This window comes from Orcinus orca, chromosome 6 (genome assembly GCF_937001465.1).
Source record: "Orcinus orca chromosome 6, mOrcOrc1.1, whole genome shotgun sequence".
Classification (NCBI taxonomy): Eukaryota; Metazoa; Chordata; class Mammalia; order Artiodactyla; family Delphinidae; genus Orcinus; species Orcinus orca.
The window spans coordinates 112,238,802-112,259,359 of record NC_064564.1 but is presented as its reverse complement, the minus strand read 5'-3'; the positions used below and the strand labels follow the sequence as shown (position 1 = coordinate 112,259,359).

At 52.1% G+C, this 20,558-nt stretch overlaps 2 protein-coding genes across 23 annotated transcripts in view; one reads left to right on the top strand and one right to left on the bottom strand.

Annotated features, from left to right (window-relative positions):
• Positions 1–20,558, bottom strand: part of RALGPS1 (Ral GEF with PH domain and SH3 binding motif 1) — a 287,326-nt gene that overhangs the window by 107,010 nt on the left and 159,758 nt on the right. The window lies entirely within an intron of this gene.
• The window catches only part of ANGPTL2 (angiopoietin like 2), a 34,003-nt gene that overhangs the window by 10,038 nt on the left and 3,407 nt on the right, over positions 1–20,558 (top strand). Inside the window, exons 2-4 of the mRNA XM_004269204.4 lie at positions 3,395–4,260; positions 17,857–18,050; positions 19,635–19,905. Of these exons, the coding sequence (XP_004269252.1) occupies positions 3,444–4,260; positions 17,857–18,050; positions 19,635–19,905 (1,282 nt within the window). The 5' untranslated portion in view covers positions 3,395–3,443. The remainder of the gene's footprint in view (positions 1–3,394; positions 4,261–17,856; positions 18,051–19,634; positions 19,906–20,558) is intronic.

Genomic DNA, 20,558 nt, shown 5'->3' with positions numbered 1-20,558 from the left:
GCTCCAAACACCTTTCTCTGCCTGGCCTGAAAGGCCTGAGCTGGCCTTCGGAACCAAGCTGGGGCTTCCTCATTCAAGCAGCTCAGCGTGGCCCTGGAGAGCACGGGGTCTGTTCTGTAACTTCCTGCTGTCCAGGCTGCCGACCAGAGAAGCCCCCAGAGGGGTCTGGGGAAGACAAAACCTTCAGGTTCTGTGGTATGGTTGTTATTTTAGGGTAAATTAATGTGAAAACAGAAAGTCATGATGCTAATACTTTATTACTAGAAACCAGATTAAGAACATTTCTGTGTAGTCATTAAGAGTTTGAAGGTTTGAGTACATCAGGCCAGGGCTGAGTCCTGGTTCTGCCACCTTCTAGCTGTGTGATTTTAGGCAAGTCACTTAGCCTCACTGAGTCTCAGTTTCCTCATCTGCAAAATGGAGGGACCTCCCTGGCGGTCCAGTGGTTAAGACTCTGTGCTTCCACTGCACAGGGTGTGGGTTCGATCCCTGGTCGGGGAACTAACATCCCGCATGCTGCGCATGGTGGCCAAACAAACATAGATAAAAAAACCAAATAACAACAACAAAAAACTAAAACGGAAATAACAACAGTATCTACCAAGAAGCCATTGTGAGAATTCAATAAAGTAGAAAACCCTTGCAAAATGTTGAGTGCAGGGTCAGGTACACAGTGGGCACTCACTAAGTGGATGTTAGGGATGGTAGTAATAAATGTAATACACGCCCACGCCCTCAGGCAGTCACTTGCCTGGGGCTCCCCGGCCCCGCCTGCTACACCCCTTTTCGTAGCACTCCCCACTTCACGGCAACTGTTGGTGGCTGTGTCTTTTCATTCAGTCCACAAATATTCACTGAGCTCCTACATATTCCAGGCCCTGTGCTAGGCACTATGGGTGAGGAGTGACCAAAACAGACAAGCCCCCTGCCCTCATGGAGCTTCCTCTCTCGGGGGTTGGAAGGGAGACACTACATGCCTGATGGTGACAAGGACTCTGGAGGGGGAAGGTGGCGAGGTCACAATTTTAAATAAGCAGGAAGGCCTCACTGGGAAGGTGATATTTCAGCAAAGACCTGAAAGCGGTGGGGGGGGGGGGTGGGGGGGTGCAACACGGAAGGGGCCGAGAGTGTTCTAGGCCAGGTCAAGTGCAAAGGCCCCGCGCCATCGGTGCGCTTAAGGAACGCCCGGGAAGCCAGCATGGCTGGAGCAAGTGCGAGATGAGGTCAGGGAGGGAGTGGGGCCAGAGCGGGGGGCCTTAGAGACCCATAGCTTCTTCTCCAAGACGAGGAGCCACCAGAGGATTCTGAATAGAAGAGTGACCTGATTTGACTTTTTTACAAGGTTCACTCTGGCTGCTGGGCTGAGGAGATGCTATAATGGGCAAGTGCAGGAGCAGGGAGACCAGTCAGGTCCAGGCGAGAGGTGAAGGTGGGCTGTACCCGGGGAGGTAGGGAGAAGCAGTAGGATCCTGGGAACAGTCCCAGGATATTGCTATTATAATTTGGTGGTGAATTAGATGTGGGGTATGACGGGAAGAAAGGAGTCAAGGATGACTTCAAGTTTGTTGGCCTGAGCAATCAGAAGAACAGAGTTGCCACTTGCTAACGCAGGAAAAACTGGGATGAACAGGCTGGGATGGAGATGTGGGTAACCCCAGGAGTTCATTTCCGGATGAGTTACGGTTGAGATGCGCGGTAGCAGTGGCAGCAGCAGTAGTTGAGCAGAAATGTCGAAGAGGCAGTTGGATATATGAGTCTGGACTCAGGGTGAGGCCCAGGCTAGAATGGATGAGATCACCAAGGTACAGAAGACGTCTGAGGACTGAGCTCTGCCCAACCCCTCCCCGCCCAGGACAGGGTTGGGGATGAACCAGCAAAGGAGACTGAGGAGTAGCCAGTGAGACAGGAAGAAAGGGTGGTGTTTGGGGAAGGAAGTCCAAGGAGGGAGTGATCTGCCATGTCCCCCGGGTGCTGAGAGGCAACGTATCAGTGAGGACCAGGAACTGGCCACTTGGTCTGGCAAGTGAGGCCCCTGACGATCCTGTCTAGGACACTTGGAATGGAGGGGACGGGGCCACGCCTGATGGGAACGGGCTCAACAGAGAACAGGAGGAGACAGACTTTCTGGAAACAGTGGGTGTGGGCAACTCTTCAGAGGGTTTTGCTAAAAAGGGGAGCACAGCAATGGAACAGTAGCTGGACAAGGGATGTGAGGTCAAGAGAGGATTTTATTTAAGTTGAAAGAAATAACAGCATGGCTGTAGAAAAAATGTGATCATGCCGGAGAGCTGGGGGAGAGCTGCTGGAGCCACGTCCTTGAGTAGGTGAGAGGAGCGATCTATGCACGCATGTCCCCTCCCTCTTGGCCTGGCTCACTCCTACTCAACACTCCAGGGTCAGCATAAAGGTCACTTTCTCAGAGAAGCTTTCCTGACCCCTCTGGTTAGGTCAGTTCCCTGTTCTACCCTTCCACTGCATACATTACTTCTGCCTCACGGCACTTAGGGGCTGTGTAACGATGGGTAAGCCCCGTGAGGGCAGGGGCTGGCTCTGTCCTGTTTGCAGCCGCATCTCCAGCAGCCAGCACACCGTCTGGCATACCACAGATGTTCAATGGATATCTGGGGAAGGAACAAGTGGTCAAAATAGAACTGAAACAAATCTGGAGACACATGTCTGTTTTCTGCTCCCACCTGGCTTAACCGTGTTGCAGTGATGGGGACCGTGCAGTTACTGGCTGCTGGAAATATCTGGATTTAGAAGAGTTGTTTGCTCCTGTTTGGGCTCTGTAGCTTGGCTAACACACAGGCCAAAGCCACATGGCTACACACATCCTTCCATTGACACTGTTCATTACAAACTGAACACATCCATACTATGTCTAGCAAATCATTCATTTAACAAATATTGCAGAAAGCTTGCTTAGTGCAGCATCCTGGGGATACAGGATGGAAACAGACACAGCACCGGCCTTTATGGACCGCAGATCCATGAAGAGATCTCACAGAATTCAGATTCATCTCAACTGTGATGGGTGTTACAAAGGGCACGTCCGGGGGAAGCTAAATGGTCTGAGGAGTGTGAGGCAGAGGAGGAGGGAGATGGGACAACCCTTCCTCTGCCTCCCCTCCCAGCTTCAAGCTGCCCTCGTGTGGTTCTCAGGCTCCAGGAGCGGCGGGGCCTCGGCCTGCTGCCTTCAGATGCCCAGTCCCCTCCTGTTTCCTTCCTACCTCTGCCGGGCCTGCCTGTCTCCTTCTGTGGCTCCCGGAAGGGCTGCCTCCTGAAGCTGTGTTTTTGGAAACATCTGCCCGATAAGAAGGCTGAGCTCACTTATGGCACAGGCCGCTGGCAGTGACAGGACCCTCACTGAGTCTCCCCTTCTGTTTACTTCCAGGGTTTCATAGTCTCTGCTCTCAAAGAAGAACCCCCACTTTGCAAGGACCATGAGGCCGCTGTGCGTGACGTGCTGGTGGCTGGGACTGCTGGCCGCCCTGGGAGCAGCTGTGGGCCAGAAGGAGGGCTTTGAGGGCACAGAGGAGGGCTCGCCCAGCGAGTTCATCTACCTGAACAGGTACAAGCGGGCCGGCGAGTCCTCGGACAAGTGCACCTACACCTTCATCGTTCCCCAGCAGCGGGTCACGGGCGCCATCTGCGTCAACTCCAAGGAGCCCGAGGTGCTCCTGGAGAACCGGGTGCACAAGCAGGAGCTGGAGCTGCTCAACAACGAGCTGCTCAAGCAGAAGCGGCAGATCGAGACGCTGCAGCAGCTCGTGGAGGTGGACGGCGGCATCGTGAGCGAGGTGAAGCTGCTGCGCAAGGAAAGCCGCAACATGAACTCGCGGGTCACGCAGCTCTACATGCAGCTCCTGCACGAGATCATCCGCAAGCGGGACAATGCGCTCGAGCTCTCCCAGCTGGAGAACAGGATCCTCAACCAGACGGCTGACATGCTGCAGCTGGCCAGCAAGTACAAGGACCTGGAGCACAAGTACCAGCACCTGGCCACGCTGGCCCACAACCAGTCAGAGATCATCGCGCAGCTGGAGGAGCACTGCCAGCGGGTGCCTGCCGCCCGGCCCGTGCCCCAGCCGCCCCCCGCCGCCCCGCCCCGCGCCTACCAGCCGCCCCCCTACAACCGCATCATCAACCAGATCTCCACCAACGAGATCCAGAGCGACCAGAACCTGAAGGTGCTGCCGCCCCCTCTGCCCACCATGCCCACCCTCACCAGCCTCCCATCCTCCACAGACAAGCCGTCGGGTAAGTCCTTCCGGGAACCTGCAACATCTGGGCCTCAGGGCCGGGCACCAGGCTTCCCTTGGCTGTGACCACAAGTGGGGGAAGAGCCGCGGCAAGTTGAAGCCGGGCCAAAGGCCTGCGCAATCAATCCCCAGCGGTCCCTTGGGCCAAGCTGCAGGAGCCGGTGGGGTGAGAGGGGGACATTCCTCAGGTGGATGCTCCAAGGTAGAACCAGGAGACAGGGGAATCTCAGAAGACAAGTGTTTTCTGGCTTCTGATAGGAAAAAACCCAGGCCTGAGTCTTCTGGGCTCTGCAAGAGGTGCTCTGTGTTGGCAGGTAGGATGTCTCTCCTGCAAACTCTCGTACTGTGCCTGGCACAGAACTGGCATTTAGTAAATGCTCACGGAAGAAACAACAGACCAGAGGAAAAGAAAGTGTTATCACAGCAGAAGTATGATGAACACACTGTAGGGAGGGGCTGCGGGGGAGGAAGGAGTACTTTCCAAAGCCCACACATTTCCTAGCGTCGGATGCATCTAGAATTTTCAGTGATGATTCCATACACTCTTAAATACATGTTTCATCTTAAATAAATATGGTAATTCTCAAAATATCATCATGCGGGAGGAATGGGGCTGCTGGTAGGTTTTGAAGCTTGACCCAGATACTGGCGCCGGGCGCTTTCATGTGTATTATTACATCATTAACCCCTGCAGCTCCTTATGGAAGGTTAACTGAGAGGATGAGTGACTTGCTCACAGGCTTAGGATCCTCAGGCTGAGTCTGAGTTCAGGCCTTTTCACTTTAAAGCTGGGGCTGACTCCTCTGTGCCCGAGGACTCTGGGAATCCTCACTCCGGGGGGAGCATGAGCCCAGTCCCCTGAAGCTCAGTCTCTCATTCAACCAGGACCTTGTGTGCCTTACAAATGGGCTGTCATATGAGGACTACGTTCATCTTTGCAAAAAAGTAACCATGTATCTGCTTCAAGTCAGAGATATTTTTACTGAAAATATCCTGTTTTACATTTATTTCACACTTCTGAAAATAACCACCAGTACTGGGAAGAGCAGTTTCTTGCTAATTCCAGAGAAGGCTGAACCTGAGTGCACGAGGGTGGCCCACGCAAAAGACAAGGGTGGCGCTGTCTGCAGGTCTGTGGGGGTAGCCAGGTGCAGGGCAGAGCATCTTTCGTCGCAGCCAAGCCCTCTACTGGGTGTGCAGGTTGAGGACTTGTGCTCTGGAGCAGGCTGACCTGGGTTCAAATTCTGATTCCCCCACTGATTAGCTCTGGGACATTAGGCAAGTCACTTTGCCCCTCAGAGCCCCTCAGAGCCTCAGTTTCCCCACCTATTAATAGAGGATGGATTAAAATAGTGCCTACCTGAGGATTAAATGAAATACTGCACAACATGTGGTTAGCACAGTTCTGGGCCCATGGTAAGTTTCAATACATGGTAGCTATGAGTTTCCTTTGGTCTTGGTCTCTTCATCTTGAAACAGGAGATTGAAATGTAAAAAACAGACCATTTTTAGCTCTAGCTTTCTACAGCTGATGACTGGTTCATCTGTACACATGTCTATTTTAAACAGGGAGTTCCAAAAGAGAGGGCAGAGTGTGCTAATACATCCTGATAGAACACCCAGAGGGTAAAACGTGCCCATGGCACCGAATGCTCAGCTGAATGATATAATTCTGACATGAGGCAGGCTGACCTCAATAGTTAGGCAATAGATCTCCTCTTGCTTAAGCATCTCTGGTTTCTGACTCAACAATTCCAGGACATTCCTGAGCTTGAACTAAGCTGGTGGATACATAGTGTAGGAATAAAGACCTAAGTTTGCACCCAAGCTCTACCTCTTATTAGCTGTTCGCTCATAAGAAAGTTATTTAGCTCTTCTGAGCCTTAATTTTCTCCTCTATAAAATGGGGAGAAGAGTCATACCATCACAGGGTTGCCGTGGAAACTCAATGCAATCAGGCATGTGATATACATCATGTGGGGCAGCCAACAATAGCTGAGCCCCTACTCTTTGCCAATCACAGTGCTGGACTTGGGGGCTTGTGAAAACGACAGTCCTAACCTCCAGGAACTTAGTCTGGGGGAGACGGCAGATTCATGAATGCATTGGGACCTATCCAGTGCCCACCAGTTCTAGACCCTAAAATCAGCACATCAGGTCTGACAAAGGATTTCTCTGAGAGAGAGCACCTGTCAAAGCCAAAATGTCCAGAATGGTGTGAGAACTTATGGGACCAACATAACAAAGTACCTGAAATCAGGAATGCAGTGAAAATCATGGGCTGTGCAGTCACTATGGTAACACCACGGGGTGCTAAGTGCCCGCCTACAGGCACTACATCTATTAAGGTGGCATGACTGAGTCTGCCTGCAGTAGAAGGGACAAGTTGGACGGAGGTGGGGACGTAAGAGTGAAGGATCTGTAAGAGTTTACCGGGTGGACTTGGGAGTTGGGCAATTGAGTTACTAGTGGGTCCCCAGTGGAGATGAGTCCGTGCAAAGACCCAGGGGCGTGGCCCTAATCCTGGCACCTCAAGTAGTTTGGCTCTCCTGCTTCTTCACCTGCGTAATTCAGCCTGGAATGTGTGCATTCCAAGGCTCCTGCGTGCACCCAACCCCTTTCCCTCCCACTTAAGGAAGCACACCTGCATGGAGGGAATGGCAGTGGTTTTATTACAGAGGTAATCTGAATCCACTATAATTTACCTTTTTTTTTTTTTTTAAGCAAAGCCTTCCCAAATGTTGGTACTGATTGTCAGTAACTGATTCCTTGTGACTCATCTGACCACTGCACTCCCCACGTGAGGCATTCCCTGCCGAGACTGAGCACCTGGCTACAGAAGCTGAAGGGGCGGGCAGAGCCTGGAGAGAGGCTGGGAGGCCCTGCCCTTTCCTGGTGTTGGACCAGGACATGAGGAAAAGGCAGATGGTCACTCTCAGCCAATCGGCAGAGAGCTCTTATCAGGCCTGTTCTGAGAACTTAGGGGGCAGGTTCTGGTCTTGGAAGACAAAACCTTCCTCTGTGCTCTGGCCCAACAGATTCTTTGCTCTGGGGACATCACTCAGCCAGAGACACTTCTGCAATTAAACACCTCTGCACTCAAGCCTTGGCAGCTCCTAAATCTTTCATTCCGCAACCTCAGAGCCACCTACTCTTCTCCTCATTGTCCGGGCCGCTCAGCCCGCAGCACGCCCTTCCCCAGGGGACTGAGGGATCCATGCCCCTTATCTGAAGCTGCGCTCACCAGCTTGTTCCCAGCCAGACAGTAACAGGCTGGCCCCAGGCCAGGCCCAGGCCTCTGAGAGCCTGAGTGACGGAGGCCCAGGCAGCTCCCGGCTTCCCTGGCGTCTCGCTTGGGTTTTGTCCCGTCTCTCTCAGGTCTGGCCAGACCTAAGGGCATTTCCATTAGGGTGATGCTTGTGATAAGGCCTGGGCCAAATGGCCCCGCCTGTGGCCCTCTCCCCTGGGGGGTCCCGTGGCTGCCGCCCTCCCTCCTCCTGTCCATTCTTCCTCACGCTTACACGTCCCCAACCTCCTCCTCCACCTGGGTGCCCTGTGCATGCACGTCAATCAGGTCTGCTAAAGAGGAAGGCTGCAGGGGTCACTTTCTAAGAGTCCAAGGAGAGGACAGCATGGAGCCTCGGCTAGAGCCCGCTCTCAAGGTGGCTCTGGGAGGCCCAGGACACTACTCCTCAGCGCAGCCCAGGCACCGCCGTGCACATGCCAGCCCTCCTGCCACGGCGCCATCCTAGGGACTGACCAGAGAAGAAAAGGCAGTGTGACCACCAGCTGCCACAGTGAGGCCTTGTCTGAAATGAATCTTTAGAAACCAAAAGGAGTAGACATTTCTAGCTGTTTTCTCTCCTGAGAAAAACATAATCAGCTCAGTTTGTTTTCTCAGTGGATAAAGAGGGGACCATAAAATCATAAAATATTAGAGCTTGTTAGAGGCCTCTCGGATCCCCTGGCATAGCCTTCTTGTCCCAGAGTCTGTCAGTGACAGAGCCAACACTGGTCCCTGGACTTGTAACTTCCAGGATATTAAGGTTCAGAGAGGTTAAGTAACTTAGCCAAGATTACACAGCAAGTAAGTGGCTCAGCCAAGGCTCAAACCCAAGGGTGTCTTAGCCACTGGGATACTACACATTCCCATGGAAAGGCTAGGGGGCAACTGGTGTAAAAATCACTCTATAAATGCTTGACTTGACCCCAGGTGCCAGCTGCCTGGGACCTGACTCTCCATCACTATTTCATGTACCAGGTTCCAGGCAGCTCCTTATAAAAGAGCTGGTAGATTTGTTAGGTTTGTTATTAGAACTCTTAAGGTTCTGATAACAAAGACATCATTACTGTGAAAATAAGATAAAGAAAATAGAATTAAGTTAGCCTCATACTACGGAGTTTCTAAAACAACAGAGCTCTCCCACAGAAAACGTAACATGCACCTGACTTCCAGTAAATGGACCCAACTGAAGCTCCCGATAAATCTGATATTTCATTTGTATCATATCTGGACAAATTGTCTGGAATTACTTCTACTCAGCATTTTTTTTTTTTCCGGTACGCGGGCTTCTCCTATTGCGGAGCACAGGCTCCGGACGCGCAGGCTCAGTAGCCATGGCTCACGGGCCCAGCCGCTCCGTGGCATGTGGGACCTTCCCAGACCGGGGCACAGACCCGTGTCCCCTGCATCGGCAGGTGGACTCTCAGCCACGGAGCCACCAGGGAAGCCCAACTCAGCATTTTAATGTATAGCTAAGTCTGAAGTCCTGATTTCTTTAAATATGTTAACCCTAAATATATAAAAATCAGTAGCTATGATCTGCTCTTGGGGCCACATTAGGTGTCAACCACGCTGCTTCACAGATAACACACAGAAACCACCCATCCCTCACAACAGACGGTCCATGGCCAGGGAGGCACAGGCAACTTTAAGAAGATTGTTTTCCTAGATGGATTTCTCCCCTTATATTTTATTTCCCATTATGAGGTAGGGAATATGTACATTAGACTGTGGTCTAAAATAGAGAACGAGATAGATCACGTGTGGCTTCCATTCCTTCTGGAGGTCAAGCGATGGTCTGTCCAGGTGAGCCCTGCTGGTCCCACATGCGCCTGAGGCCCGGCGGAGGGTTGGAGAAGGGCATTGTGAGGACGGTGAGGGTGACTACAGCCACCAAGCACTCGGCCTTTACGGTCACAGGGCTTGTGGGGAAAACTCAATCTGGCTCTCTTGCCTCCAGAGCCTGTGCTGTTTTCACGTGCTATGCTGTCATGTTTCTAGAATGTTATTGTTGAACAAAATAAGACTTCCAAATGCATTACAAACTACATAATCAAGTGATATTTCAAGAACATTCTTTGCTAGCTTCTTCCTAAACAAAAGCCCCTTGAGCTTGAGTGGGGTCATCTTCCTCCTAGCTTTGCTTTCTCTTCTCTCCTCCTGGGCTACTTTGGAGTGCAGTAGCTCTCCCTCTATTACTCAGGCACTTTGCAGGGAGGACACTCGGCTAAATGCTCAGGCTATTTACAGCCCCGGGAGATAAACCACCAGCTTGTTATTGTTACAAGTGGTGAGCTGGCATCCTGCGGCCTGGAAATCCCAACAATTTGGCAAAATGAATGTAATCTAGAAAATCCTGGAGCTCAGGCCTCTGTGGCCAGCTCACTAGTCACACGAATGGACTGCTGTGGTGAACTGATGCCGTGAACTGTATCATAACCCTGAGATACTCCCCCAGAAAAAATGATAAAGAAAGCAGCATTAAGTGAGCATCATACTACAGTGTCTAAGACAAGGTTGCCAGGTTTGTCGAGCGCAGTGCGTCACGTACTATTGTAAAAGTAACACAGCCCACTTCTCAGTGATCTCAGTCAGCAGCAAGGAGGGAGGGAGGCCAGAGACTGCCCCGGGAACACTGAGACAGCCCCTTCCACCTCTGCAGCACTTCAGCTGCCCCTGAGATGACTCTGGACGAAGAGCGTGTTGGATCCTGGCCCTGCATCTCAAGCTGAGCCAGTGGAGCTGTAGAGCCTGGAGTGCTTTTATGTCATTTCTTCAAATGAATAAATGATTTTCCCTTCATGGATTTTTTAAATAATTTAAGTTAAAATTACTATACATACAGAGAGAATTTTCACTAGGAAAGTTTTAAGCTTAAGTGACAAATATAACAGTTTTTTAAAAATTTCCAAATGTTGAAATTTCCAAATGTTGAGATATCTTAGGTGGTGTGTTAGAGTGCCATCGAAAAGAACAGAAAATCCAACCATCTGGGCCTCTACCCCGGGCATGGCGTGCAGGCTTTCTGCTACAGACTGTCCAGGCTTCCCCGGGTAACAGGTTTCCTTTCGCAAGGTTTGGTCTGGATGCTAATTATCCTTTGTTGTGGGGATCCCTGTTTCCAGATGGATTTATTATTACTGATTCTCAAACTGGAAAGAACAGAATGAAGATGACAAAGGGAACGCAGCTCACGGTGGTGGGAAGACGGGAGACGGAGGAAGGCACGGGAGGCGCCAGGTGACTCTCGGCACTAGACTGGGAGGGTCAACCCATGGTCACTGCCCCGAGAAGGCTTCTGCCCCAGAGAAGCCCACAGCCTGGTGGGGAGACAGACCCCCACAATCCCAATACATGTGACAGCCACAGCACAGTACAGTGGAAAGAACCAGGGTGTGGGAGGCAGAGCCAGTTCTAACCCCACGTCCTCTGCTTCCCAGTCGTGTGATCACTCTGCCCAGGGGCTTGTGAGGCTGAAATAAAATTGTGTAAAGCACCTGGCATGTGAAAGGCTCTGGATCCGAGGCAGTCATCACTCTTACTATATTCCAGTGAAGATAGATATGTAAGGCACTATGGGAACCCTGAGAAGGATTGAGTAGCTCTTCTGGGGTTGAGGCAGGCTTCCTGGAGGAGGGGACCAGGAGGGCTGAGGGCAGGCAGATGTGCTCTCACAACCACTGCCACTATCATCAAGAAATCATGAAGATCAGGCCTGGTGCTGGGCAAACGTCCTGTGTTCAGAAAGAGAAAAAGGATGACATACTAGAAATTGCATACCAGTTGGCATGTGGTCAAACCCCAGTGAAATTATAGAAAAGATTATGAAGAGGGATGTGTGAGCATTTGGAAAAGTTAGAGGTGATCAATGAAAGCCAACACAGGTTCTCTCAGAACGAGCCCATAAGCTGATTCCCTTTCTTGGGAAGGGTGAACGGGTTGGCCAACCATAGGAATGACCCCCCCGTCCGCGATCTGCAGGGCACAGTCATGGGTCTGATGAGCTCCTCCACGATGTGCCCGCAGAACAGCTCCACTCAGTCCCATCACTGCGACCGGGGAGCCCAGGGCTTCACCCCACCAGTCCAGGGAGCCCTAGGGAACTGCTCACCTCTGCACCCAGGGAGCCCCCCTAGAGCCCCTCCCAGTCTGACCTCTTTTCTTTTTAAAATCGCTTTAAAGTCTCTGTCTGTCCCCCTGCCCAAGGGTACTGGTGGAAACCTAGGAGTGGGCACAGTGCTTCTGAAAGTGTTCTCTGGGAAGCAATACTGTAATATCTGTTTATCCTGAGGTCAAACAGGCAGAAACAGGACCCCTTCAAGCTCTTCATGGGCCCAAGGGGCTCTTACTTGGGGACGCCTCAGGATGTACCAAGTGCGTTGAAATACACCCACCTCGCACATCTAACATAACTTTTACTGTAAAATTTTTGAAAGGATTTTTATAAGTTTGTGTTTGAAATTACTTGGCTAAGTGCAGCACAATTAATTTACGGTCAGCTCTGGCTTCTCGGCAAACATCAGGCATGTTCAGGAATTCTTGTGAAGTGAGAAAAGTGTAACCTACAAATTGTTTTCAAAAGTCATAACATTTTTTAAGAAGGCTAAATTGAACAATTAATGAATTCGACAAAATGTTACACTTTGTAGAAATTTAATTATATACTTACAAATTTTGACTTTGCAGTTTTCTTTTCATATTTTTTAGCTAACAAATTTTTTTAGGCCTCAAATACTTTTCATAAACTCCTGAAAAGCTTGTTAGCCCCAGGCAGTGTGCTCGGTGTCCGAGGACTTAAAGGGCCTGAACAGCAGGCATGAGCGTCTGGACTCTCCCCAGAAGGACCAGAAACGATACTTAGAACGTCACCGCTGGGGCGCTGCAGGAACTTGACTGAGATGGCTTTGGGAATGTACCGTCTGTTCCTGTGTTAGGTTATTGTTTTGTGCTCTGGTTCACTGAAAAGTGGTGAGTGACATAGAATATATATGTTCACAACCAAAATATGATTTCCCCAGCTGTCTGGATACATGAGACTCGAGCAGCACACGTGATTGCTCCTTGCCCCCTGCACTGGGTTTCGGCTGTCCTGCCTCACCCGGGACGCCTGGCAGGTCCTCATGCTGGCCGGGGTGGGACTCACGCCTAAGCAGGACTCACACCTAAGCAGTTGACATGTGCCCTGGTGCTCAGATTATTCATTTGGGTCAGAAAATCCAATTTCAACCCAACTAGTCATTTCTCCTGTTAGAAAACTGGTTCAGGGAGTGGCCAAAAGACTTGTTAGAGGCAGACCATCCATGAGAATAATAGGAAGCAGCACACGGCTCTCATATAAGAGCAGTGCTTCCTGGTGACATCACAGAAGCCTCTCTGCAGTGCCCACATATGGACTAAAACACCCCAGAACCTCTCCCGCAGGCCACAGGGTCCTCTGTGTGGCCTCAGGTGGTCAAGTCTGGAGACGTGGGCTTAGGGGGTAGAGAGGCCTGTCAGGCTGCTCGCCGGCTGTGTGGCCTAGCCCAGCTGACGGCCGGGAAGGACTCTGCCCCTCTCCTCATGGCTCAGGCGCAGCAGGGAGAAGAGGCATCACTCTGGCCCACACAGGCCCGATGTCTACCCACTTCTCAGCTCCTGGCCGCGGCCAATAGGCCTGGTCAGATATTCATGGGGCCGCACTTCCCTAATGGAGGGGTGACTGCACTGAAAATTGATGCAGTTGGTGAGCCCGTTTCTCCACTGGGGCTTGGGTGGGCATCAGGCTGAAGGTGGTCTGCCTCAGACCCACAGGGAGGACACTGGAACTAGGAAGTTACCCGTAGGTCTGGGCGGGCTGCGGGCTCCAACTCGGCTTTACCAGCAGGCCCTACGCTGAGGGTATTGAGCCCCAGAGCAGCCAGCAGTAAGTGGCTTCTGGCTTCCCAGGAGGTGAGGGACCCTGTGTGCCAGATTCCTCTGTCAGGAAACCCAGTGAGGAGGAAGGGAGCAGGGATGGGACTTAGGCCCCCAAACCCGATCGCCTCCAACGCTCACCAGACATTGGGGTCTGGGGGCCCAAGATCTGTAAACTCTGTGTTCCCACTGCCGACGTCCCTTCTCCCCAAGGCCTCCTGACTGCAGGGCCTGTGTGCCTTCCACACCCTGTGCTGCTCCTCTAGGGAACCACACAGACTCGGCCCGGCCATGGCAGCCGCGCTTTCCTTCACGTGGAACGTTCTGGCTGCAGCTCCGCCGACAGTGTAAATATACTCTTCGCAGAGATGAGGTCGGGGCGCTCCCTGCACTCAGAGCCTTGTGCCGCTGAGTTAGTGCTGGCCTGGTGCTCCGGGCAGGGCTACCCTTTCAGAAGGAGCGCCAAGTGAAACACTGCCGGGTACTCCGCGCTGCTCCACTGAAGATGCAGCTTCACTGACCAAAAAAAAGGTTTCCATTCTTCATTCCCATTAGTCTTTGTGGCCCTCTCTACTGAAGTTCTGACTTTCACAATATGCCTTTATGGAAAACATCCATCAGTAAATAATCTTATACTTAGTCTTGGAAATCCGAAAGCAAATACAGTCGCTTGTTTGGGGCTAGGGGATGGCGGGGAGTGGACAGCTTCAAAACTACCAGCTTTCATCTATCAAAGGAAAGAAAAAAAGAACCCTCTCTGGCACCTGCCCTGGTCGGCCTCGTGAGGGGTGCTGTGTTCGGGAGACCCTCAGAACAGGTAGGGTTCTTTCCGTCTGTTTACAGAAGAGATGGAGGCTTAGTAAGGGCCTGCCCAAAGTCACTGTGAGGAGATGCGGCCACCAAGCTTTGAGCTAAGGGCTCCTGACTCCAAGTTTGGGGTCCTGTCCCCAGCACACAAATGCTTCTTGCACAGATTCCTGAGTCAGTGTCTGACACCTCGGCTGACCCCGCAACAATGACACTGTGTATACGTAACAGATGTAGATTTCTCATCCGAGGAGGATGTTCTGACTCGGCTGTTTTAATGGAGCCGCGTGATAATCTTACTGCTGCCATTTTCTGCTGCTTTATCATTTTACTGCTGCCAACTTTTCAACACCAAGTATTTTTCTGACTAATTTTCATCCATCATTTAATTTTCTGACCTTTGCCACTAGTGCCTTTAATAAGAAAAGGGAACATGTTTGAATGCTGGAGATCTTCTAGAGCTCTGCAGGGGCATCTGAGAGATAACTGTCTGGAAACATCCTTGATGGAAAGTCCTCAGTGTCATGTGAAGTGAAGGATGTAGATGTATGGAGATTATTTTTTAGTAACAGCAGAAAATACTAAACATGTCTACACTATTTTGCACTTACTCCATGATTCTAGAAAGCATGTCATACCTAAAAAGCCTTCAAGGAAAGAACTGCTAGATTTGCCTTTTAAAAAAAGGAAAGGAAAGATTCTCCATCGTAAGAAACACTAAAATAGTTGTAAAATAGTCGAAATCGTTGTAAAATGCGCAAAGGACACCAAAAGGTAAGCATAGAAGAAAAACAAATCAAAAATTTAAAAAGGCATAACACCTTGACAAAGAAGAAGTATATGTTCTTATTTTTCTTAACCTGGCTGACTGGCAATGATTAAGACTAGTTGTAGGGACACAGAGAGAAGACAGCCCGGACCCCTACCCTGGAGTCCACTCCGGTTGAGGAAAAGGATGAGGGCTTTTGAGCGTGGGCGCTGGACGACCACTGGGTTCAGATACCATACCTGCCCCTACCGGGAGGGAGTGTCACCCAACGTCCCCACGCTCCAGTTTCCTCATCTGTAGAATGGGGAGACTACTAGCTACCTGGCAGGTGTGTCAGGAAGATCTCGGGTATAAATGCATGGATGGGGCACGTAGTAAACGCCCAACACGTGTTGGCTAGTAGAAGTATTTTATTGTTACTACCGTTCCAGTCAAGCCTCTCTCAGAGGCAGGGTTTCATAATCGGGGGTTTGGAAGTCCATTTACCTTCTGATTATAAGCAAAATTGTGTGTCTGTGCATCTTTCTAGTTAGAGGGTCTGGAGCTTCTTCCCCCAAACTCTTAAAGGGATTGGTTGGCTCCAAAACATTTAAAAATACTTGCCTTTTAAAAACAGCCCTTTGTAGAAATGTCAAAGGTAAAGCTGGAACCACTCAGGGAACCCACACAGGTAGCGTAGGATGGGAGCCGCGAAGCTGACCGGCTACCCTCCTGGCGTCCTCGAAGCTTCTCCCCATGTGGCGCCGCCTTCAAAGCCGGCCTTTCAGCCTGAGAATCCATGGAGCCCCATGGCGGCTCTGCAGGAAGAGGCCTGGCTGCTCGTTTTCAGTTGGGTGTTATTCTGCAGGCTTCTGCCGGACCTTCTGTCACCAGCTTCCGCATCGAATGGCCTCTCCTGTGCTTCTGACTTGGTATCGAGCTGGGAGGCCTCCCACGCCCGCTCTGTGCTCTGCTCCAGCTGCCGGAGACAGACTCCCATTCTCTGCTTTGGTCCCCGGGGCCACGGGCTGAACACAACCAAAATCTTTCTCTCCTTCATGAATGTTCGTTCTGGAGGTCTGGCCTCCCCTTCCCAGGACGGAAGAGGCACAAGGCAAAGAAGGAAGCAGCTGCTTGTGCCACATCTGCTACCAGGCGGGTGCTTGGGACCCTGGCCATCCCTTGGGGGAAGGAGGGCTGGCCAGCAGGTAAATGGCTGGAGGATGAAGTCTGGACCCAGCCCCAGATAGCTGTCAGCGGTGGGCACCCACGCCCACCTTTCTTCTCGGTGCTGTTGAGCGCTGGGGACAGAGGGGTGAGCAAGACAGCCCCCGCCCTGCCGTCAGGTTCCAGGTGGGGATGCTCACGCCCATCTGTGAGGCCTCAGGAAAAGCCCGCTTGAGGTGTCCAACAAAGACCAAACCCAAACTTGTCCTGTTTAACCATCAGGTGTGGACTAATCCAGCCCAAACACAGCTAGGGAGGAATGTGAGAAGTCTGACCTACACAGGAAAAGCTAAATGCACCCGTCCCTGATGCCTGCCCTTTCCGCCCTCCCCCACGCACAGGAAGGACAGGATTCTACAGGAACTCAGGCTGAGAGAAAGCTGGTGAAATCAGCTCCCCACTCGCTGGACATGGGAGCAGCCCCCACCTGCCCTAGGCTTCCACTGCCCGGCACAGGACTTGCTGGGGCTGGAACTCAATAAACAGTTGTTGAATAAACATACACATTAATAGAATAAGATGGAATTTTCTTAGGACGTTTGGTCTTAACCATTCTCAGTTTAGGATTGTTTTGAAGAGAAGCTATGTGTGGTGATTTTATTTATTGTAAAATACACAGTTCAATGGCTAGGTCTTGGAAAACTTCGGAAGTTTTCTCAGATCAATAAGGAAGAAGCCAGCTTATTTGGCCCTTGGTGACTCAGGTTTGTACCCTCTTGCTGATGTGACCAATGTCCAAACACAGGAAACCACCAGGGGAAGTGGGGGAGGGGTGTTGAGAGACCTACGGTAGTGACACCCATCCCTTCTGACTGGGCTGCCCAAGCTCGGGGAAGTCACAGATCACAGAACCCCTCTCGTCTCAGTTTCAAAAGAGAGCCATGGATTGGAAGGTGCCCTAGACACCATCCTTTGAGCGCATGGACCTCAAAACATGGGCTCTGAGCACCTGGCCCTCGGTGAGCCTCCTTTGGAAAATACAGATCGAGCTGAACAGAAACTTGGTCCCCCCTAAAGGTGTTTGGAGGCCAGCATCTGAATCCCAGAAATATCCCGAAACCTCTGGCTACAGATTCTGGGCATTGTTTGGGCCCCTGTGACCCCCATGGAAGTTCACTTACTAAAAACTGCAACGACTGTCACCAAGCACCATCGCGGGCGTGGAGTCAGCCGTGCTGGGAGGGGCAGCGAGCCCGGCTCACTGACCGGGCAGAGCCCGCTCGGTGCTGACGGACGCTGCTGTCTCTCAGCAGGCTCACATCTCTTTTTGCCAGTATAACCAACTTAAAAGAAAAAATCACTCCAGGAACTGCACACAAATGATCCAAGCAATCCTTACAGCCCCAACGAGGTAAACATGATCTCCCTTCTACAAACCGGGGAAACCGAGGGCTTGGAGAGGTAAGGAAGCTCGGCCAAATCACACCACAGGGGAGTCAGGGGTGAAAGTGCGCCCAGGCCCCTAGCCCTGGGCTACCCAAATCAGGCCCCTCACCCTGCAGGTCTGTGGCTTCCAGCTGGAGTCCTGCCCGAGGCCGTGCCGCGCGGGTCGCAGCCAGGGGTGAGGGGAGGGGAGGACGTGGCTCGGCGGCCAGGCAGCAGGGAGGTCTGTGACGGCCGCACACCTGTGTCCCCAGGCCCGTGGAGAGACTGCCTGCAGGCCCTGGAGGATGGTCATGACACCAGCTCCATCTACCTGGTGAAGCCAGAGAACACCAACCGCCTCATGCAGGTGTGGTGCGACCAGAGGCATGACCCCGGGGGCTGGACCGTCATCCAGAGGCGCCTGGACGGCTCGGTCAACTTCTTCCGAAACTGGGAGACGTACAAGGTGAGGACTGCCCACCTGAGGGCCAGGGCCCTCGGAAGGAGGTGCCTGCTGCCCGTCAGGGCCTGTGTGGCCCAAGGGAGGAGGACACTGACAGGGCCATTTCTGCAAACCCCAGGGTGGGGGGGACCAGCCGCTCCTTCGCTGCCCCACTAGCAACTGTGGCAAGACAGAGACAGGGGTTCAGACCACAAAAGCCCCATGAATGGGGTGGGAATTTCGAAATGCTGGGGTGCAGTAGCCCCTCACCCCAGCCAGGTGTGGGGAGCACCTTGGTCCCAGCTGGGGCTCTCAAGGGGAAGACCTGTCCTCAAAGCCCAGAAGGGGCAAGTCCTAAGGCTCCCAAGCCCCGGGAAAATCTCCCACATAACCCGTTTTGGGGAACTGTGGGAATACTTGGGTCCTAATTCCAGGGCTCATCCTCTGGGCTCCCAATTCCTGGGAAGTTGAATGCTCTTCCTTGTAGAAGGAAAGGCTGCAAGGGCTCCACCCAACACCCGTCTCGCTCTTCTGAACAAAGAAGTGGTACCGAGGACGCGAGGGCAGCTGAGTTCACTGACACCTGCCACACGCCAGGCGCAGCGCTGGGTGCTTCCGTTCATTACCTCCTTTGCTCTCACATCGAACCCAGGAGGAAGACAATGGTCTGGACCCAGTTTGCAGATGAAAAGGTGGCACAGTCAGGAAGGGGGAGAGCAGTGAATACAGCCTAGGCCTCTGACACCTGCAGAGCCGACAAACTCCCTGGACCACGACACCCACACGTGGCTTTGCCATGCCCCGGTCCTGTCCTGCTTGCCCTCCAACCCACCTCACCCTCACGCACTCTGGGACCCTGGGCCTCCCCAGGCCTCAGTCCACCCACTCTAGGGAGGATACTGATAGTACCTAGTTCACAGAGTTGGCATGAGGGTTAATAAAATGACCTACGGAAAGTTCTGCCGACAGTGCCAATATACCGTAAGTACTAACTAAATACTAGCTATTATTATCATTAATGAATCCACCTATTTTTCAAGACTTCAAGTGGCCACCACTCGGCTGATGACACCCAAAAATACTTGGAAAAACTATAACAAATCCCCTGGATTCTAGACCTCGGAGGGTGCTCAGGTGGATGTGGCATGCCTTTGTCACAGCTCACACCTGTGCATTAGTTTACATGGGACCCTCACACACAGCCCCTTCCCAGAGAAGGGAACAGAAGCTCAGAGAAGGTAAGGGAATTGTCCAAGGAACTCATGTTGCATGCCTACTGTGTGCTAGGCTCTTAATTTACCATATTACGTGTGTCCTTATAGCAACCCTGCAGGGAAGGTAACATAGCGTCTCCCACGTTCACACGATGACTAGCATGAAACAGGCACTCTCTAAATAGTCTTGAGTGTTGCATGACTGAGGCTCAGACAGGCAAAGTGACTCATCAAGTGACAGCCAGGTTGGGGGAGTGGGGGATTAAATGCAGGCCTGCCTTCTGCTCTGCCTGTTTCCAGGCCTCTCTGTCTGGCGCTGAGCAGCTGACAGCCGGGCCCTGCTGGCTGAGCGCACTACATATTCCTCACTAATGCTTGCCCACGTTTTCCCCAGCAAGGGTTTGGGAACATCGACGGCGAGTACTGGCTGGGCCTGGAGAACATTTACTGGCTGACGAACCAAGGCAACTATAAATTGCTGGTGACCATGGAAGACTGGTCTGGCCGCAAGGTCTTTGCAGAATATGCCAGCTTCCGCCTGGAGCCTGAGAGCGAGTATTATAAGCTGCGGTTGGGGCGCTACCATGGCAACGCCGGTGACTCCTTTACCTGGCACAATGGCAAGCAGTTCACCACCCTGGACAGAGACCATGATGTCTACACAGGTAGGACCGGGGGAGTCACACCCAGGTGCAGGGCAGGGGAAAGAGGTCAGTCAAAGCCGAGACTCTGACTCCCAGGCCTAAGAACAGGAAGATCCCAGGGCCCAGCTGCCCAACCCTGCTCCCATCCCCTGAAGGCCCGCTCCTTTGCCCTCTGCCCACAGATCCCCTTCGCAAGGCTGGGTCAGCATGGCATTTACAAAAAGGGGAAGGTAAAGAGGTGCACAAATTACATATCTGAGGGCCACTCTGGGCCAAGCTGGACATTGTACTGGGCTGTGCACTGCATCACTCCCTGCCTGAGGCACTGGGTGTCACGGCGACATGTCCCCATGTTACACCCTGGCTAACAATGCTGCCCCACCTCCTACATGCCTGTGCCCTCTCTGGGCCCGTCTCCACATCTGGAAATAAGGACATACCTACGTAGTGGGGTGGTGAGAAGGTGAGAATGTGCCTGAAGTGCTTTGTCTGGGACTTGGCGGAGTCAGGCTCTGAGTGGGTGCAGTCTCTACTGTGTACTGACAATGCAGTGCTATGGGAAGCTATGAGAGGAAACCAGGTAGGAGAGATGAAACGACCTGTCCAAGATTACATGCCTCAAGTCCAGGTCTTTATTAAACAAAAAAACAAGGGAAAAAACAAAAAACTGTAAG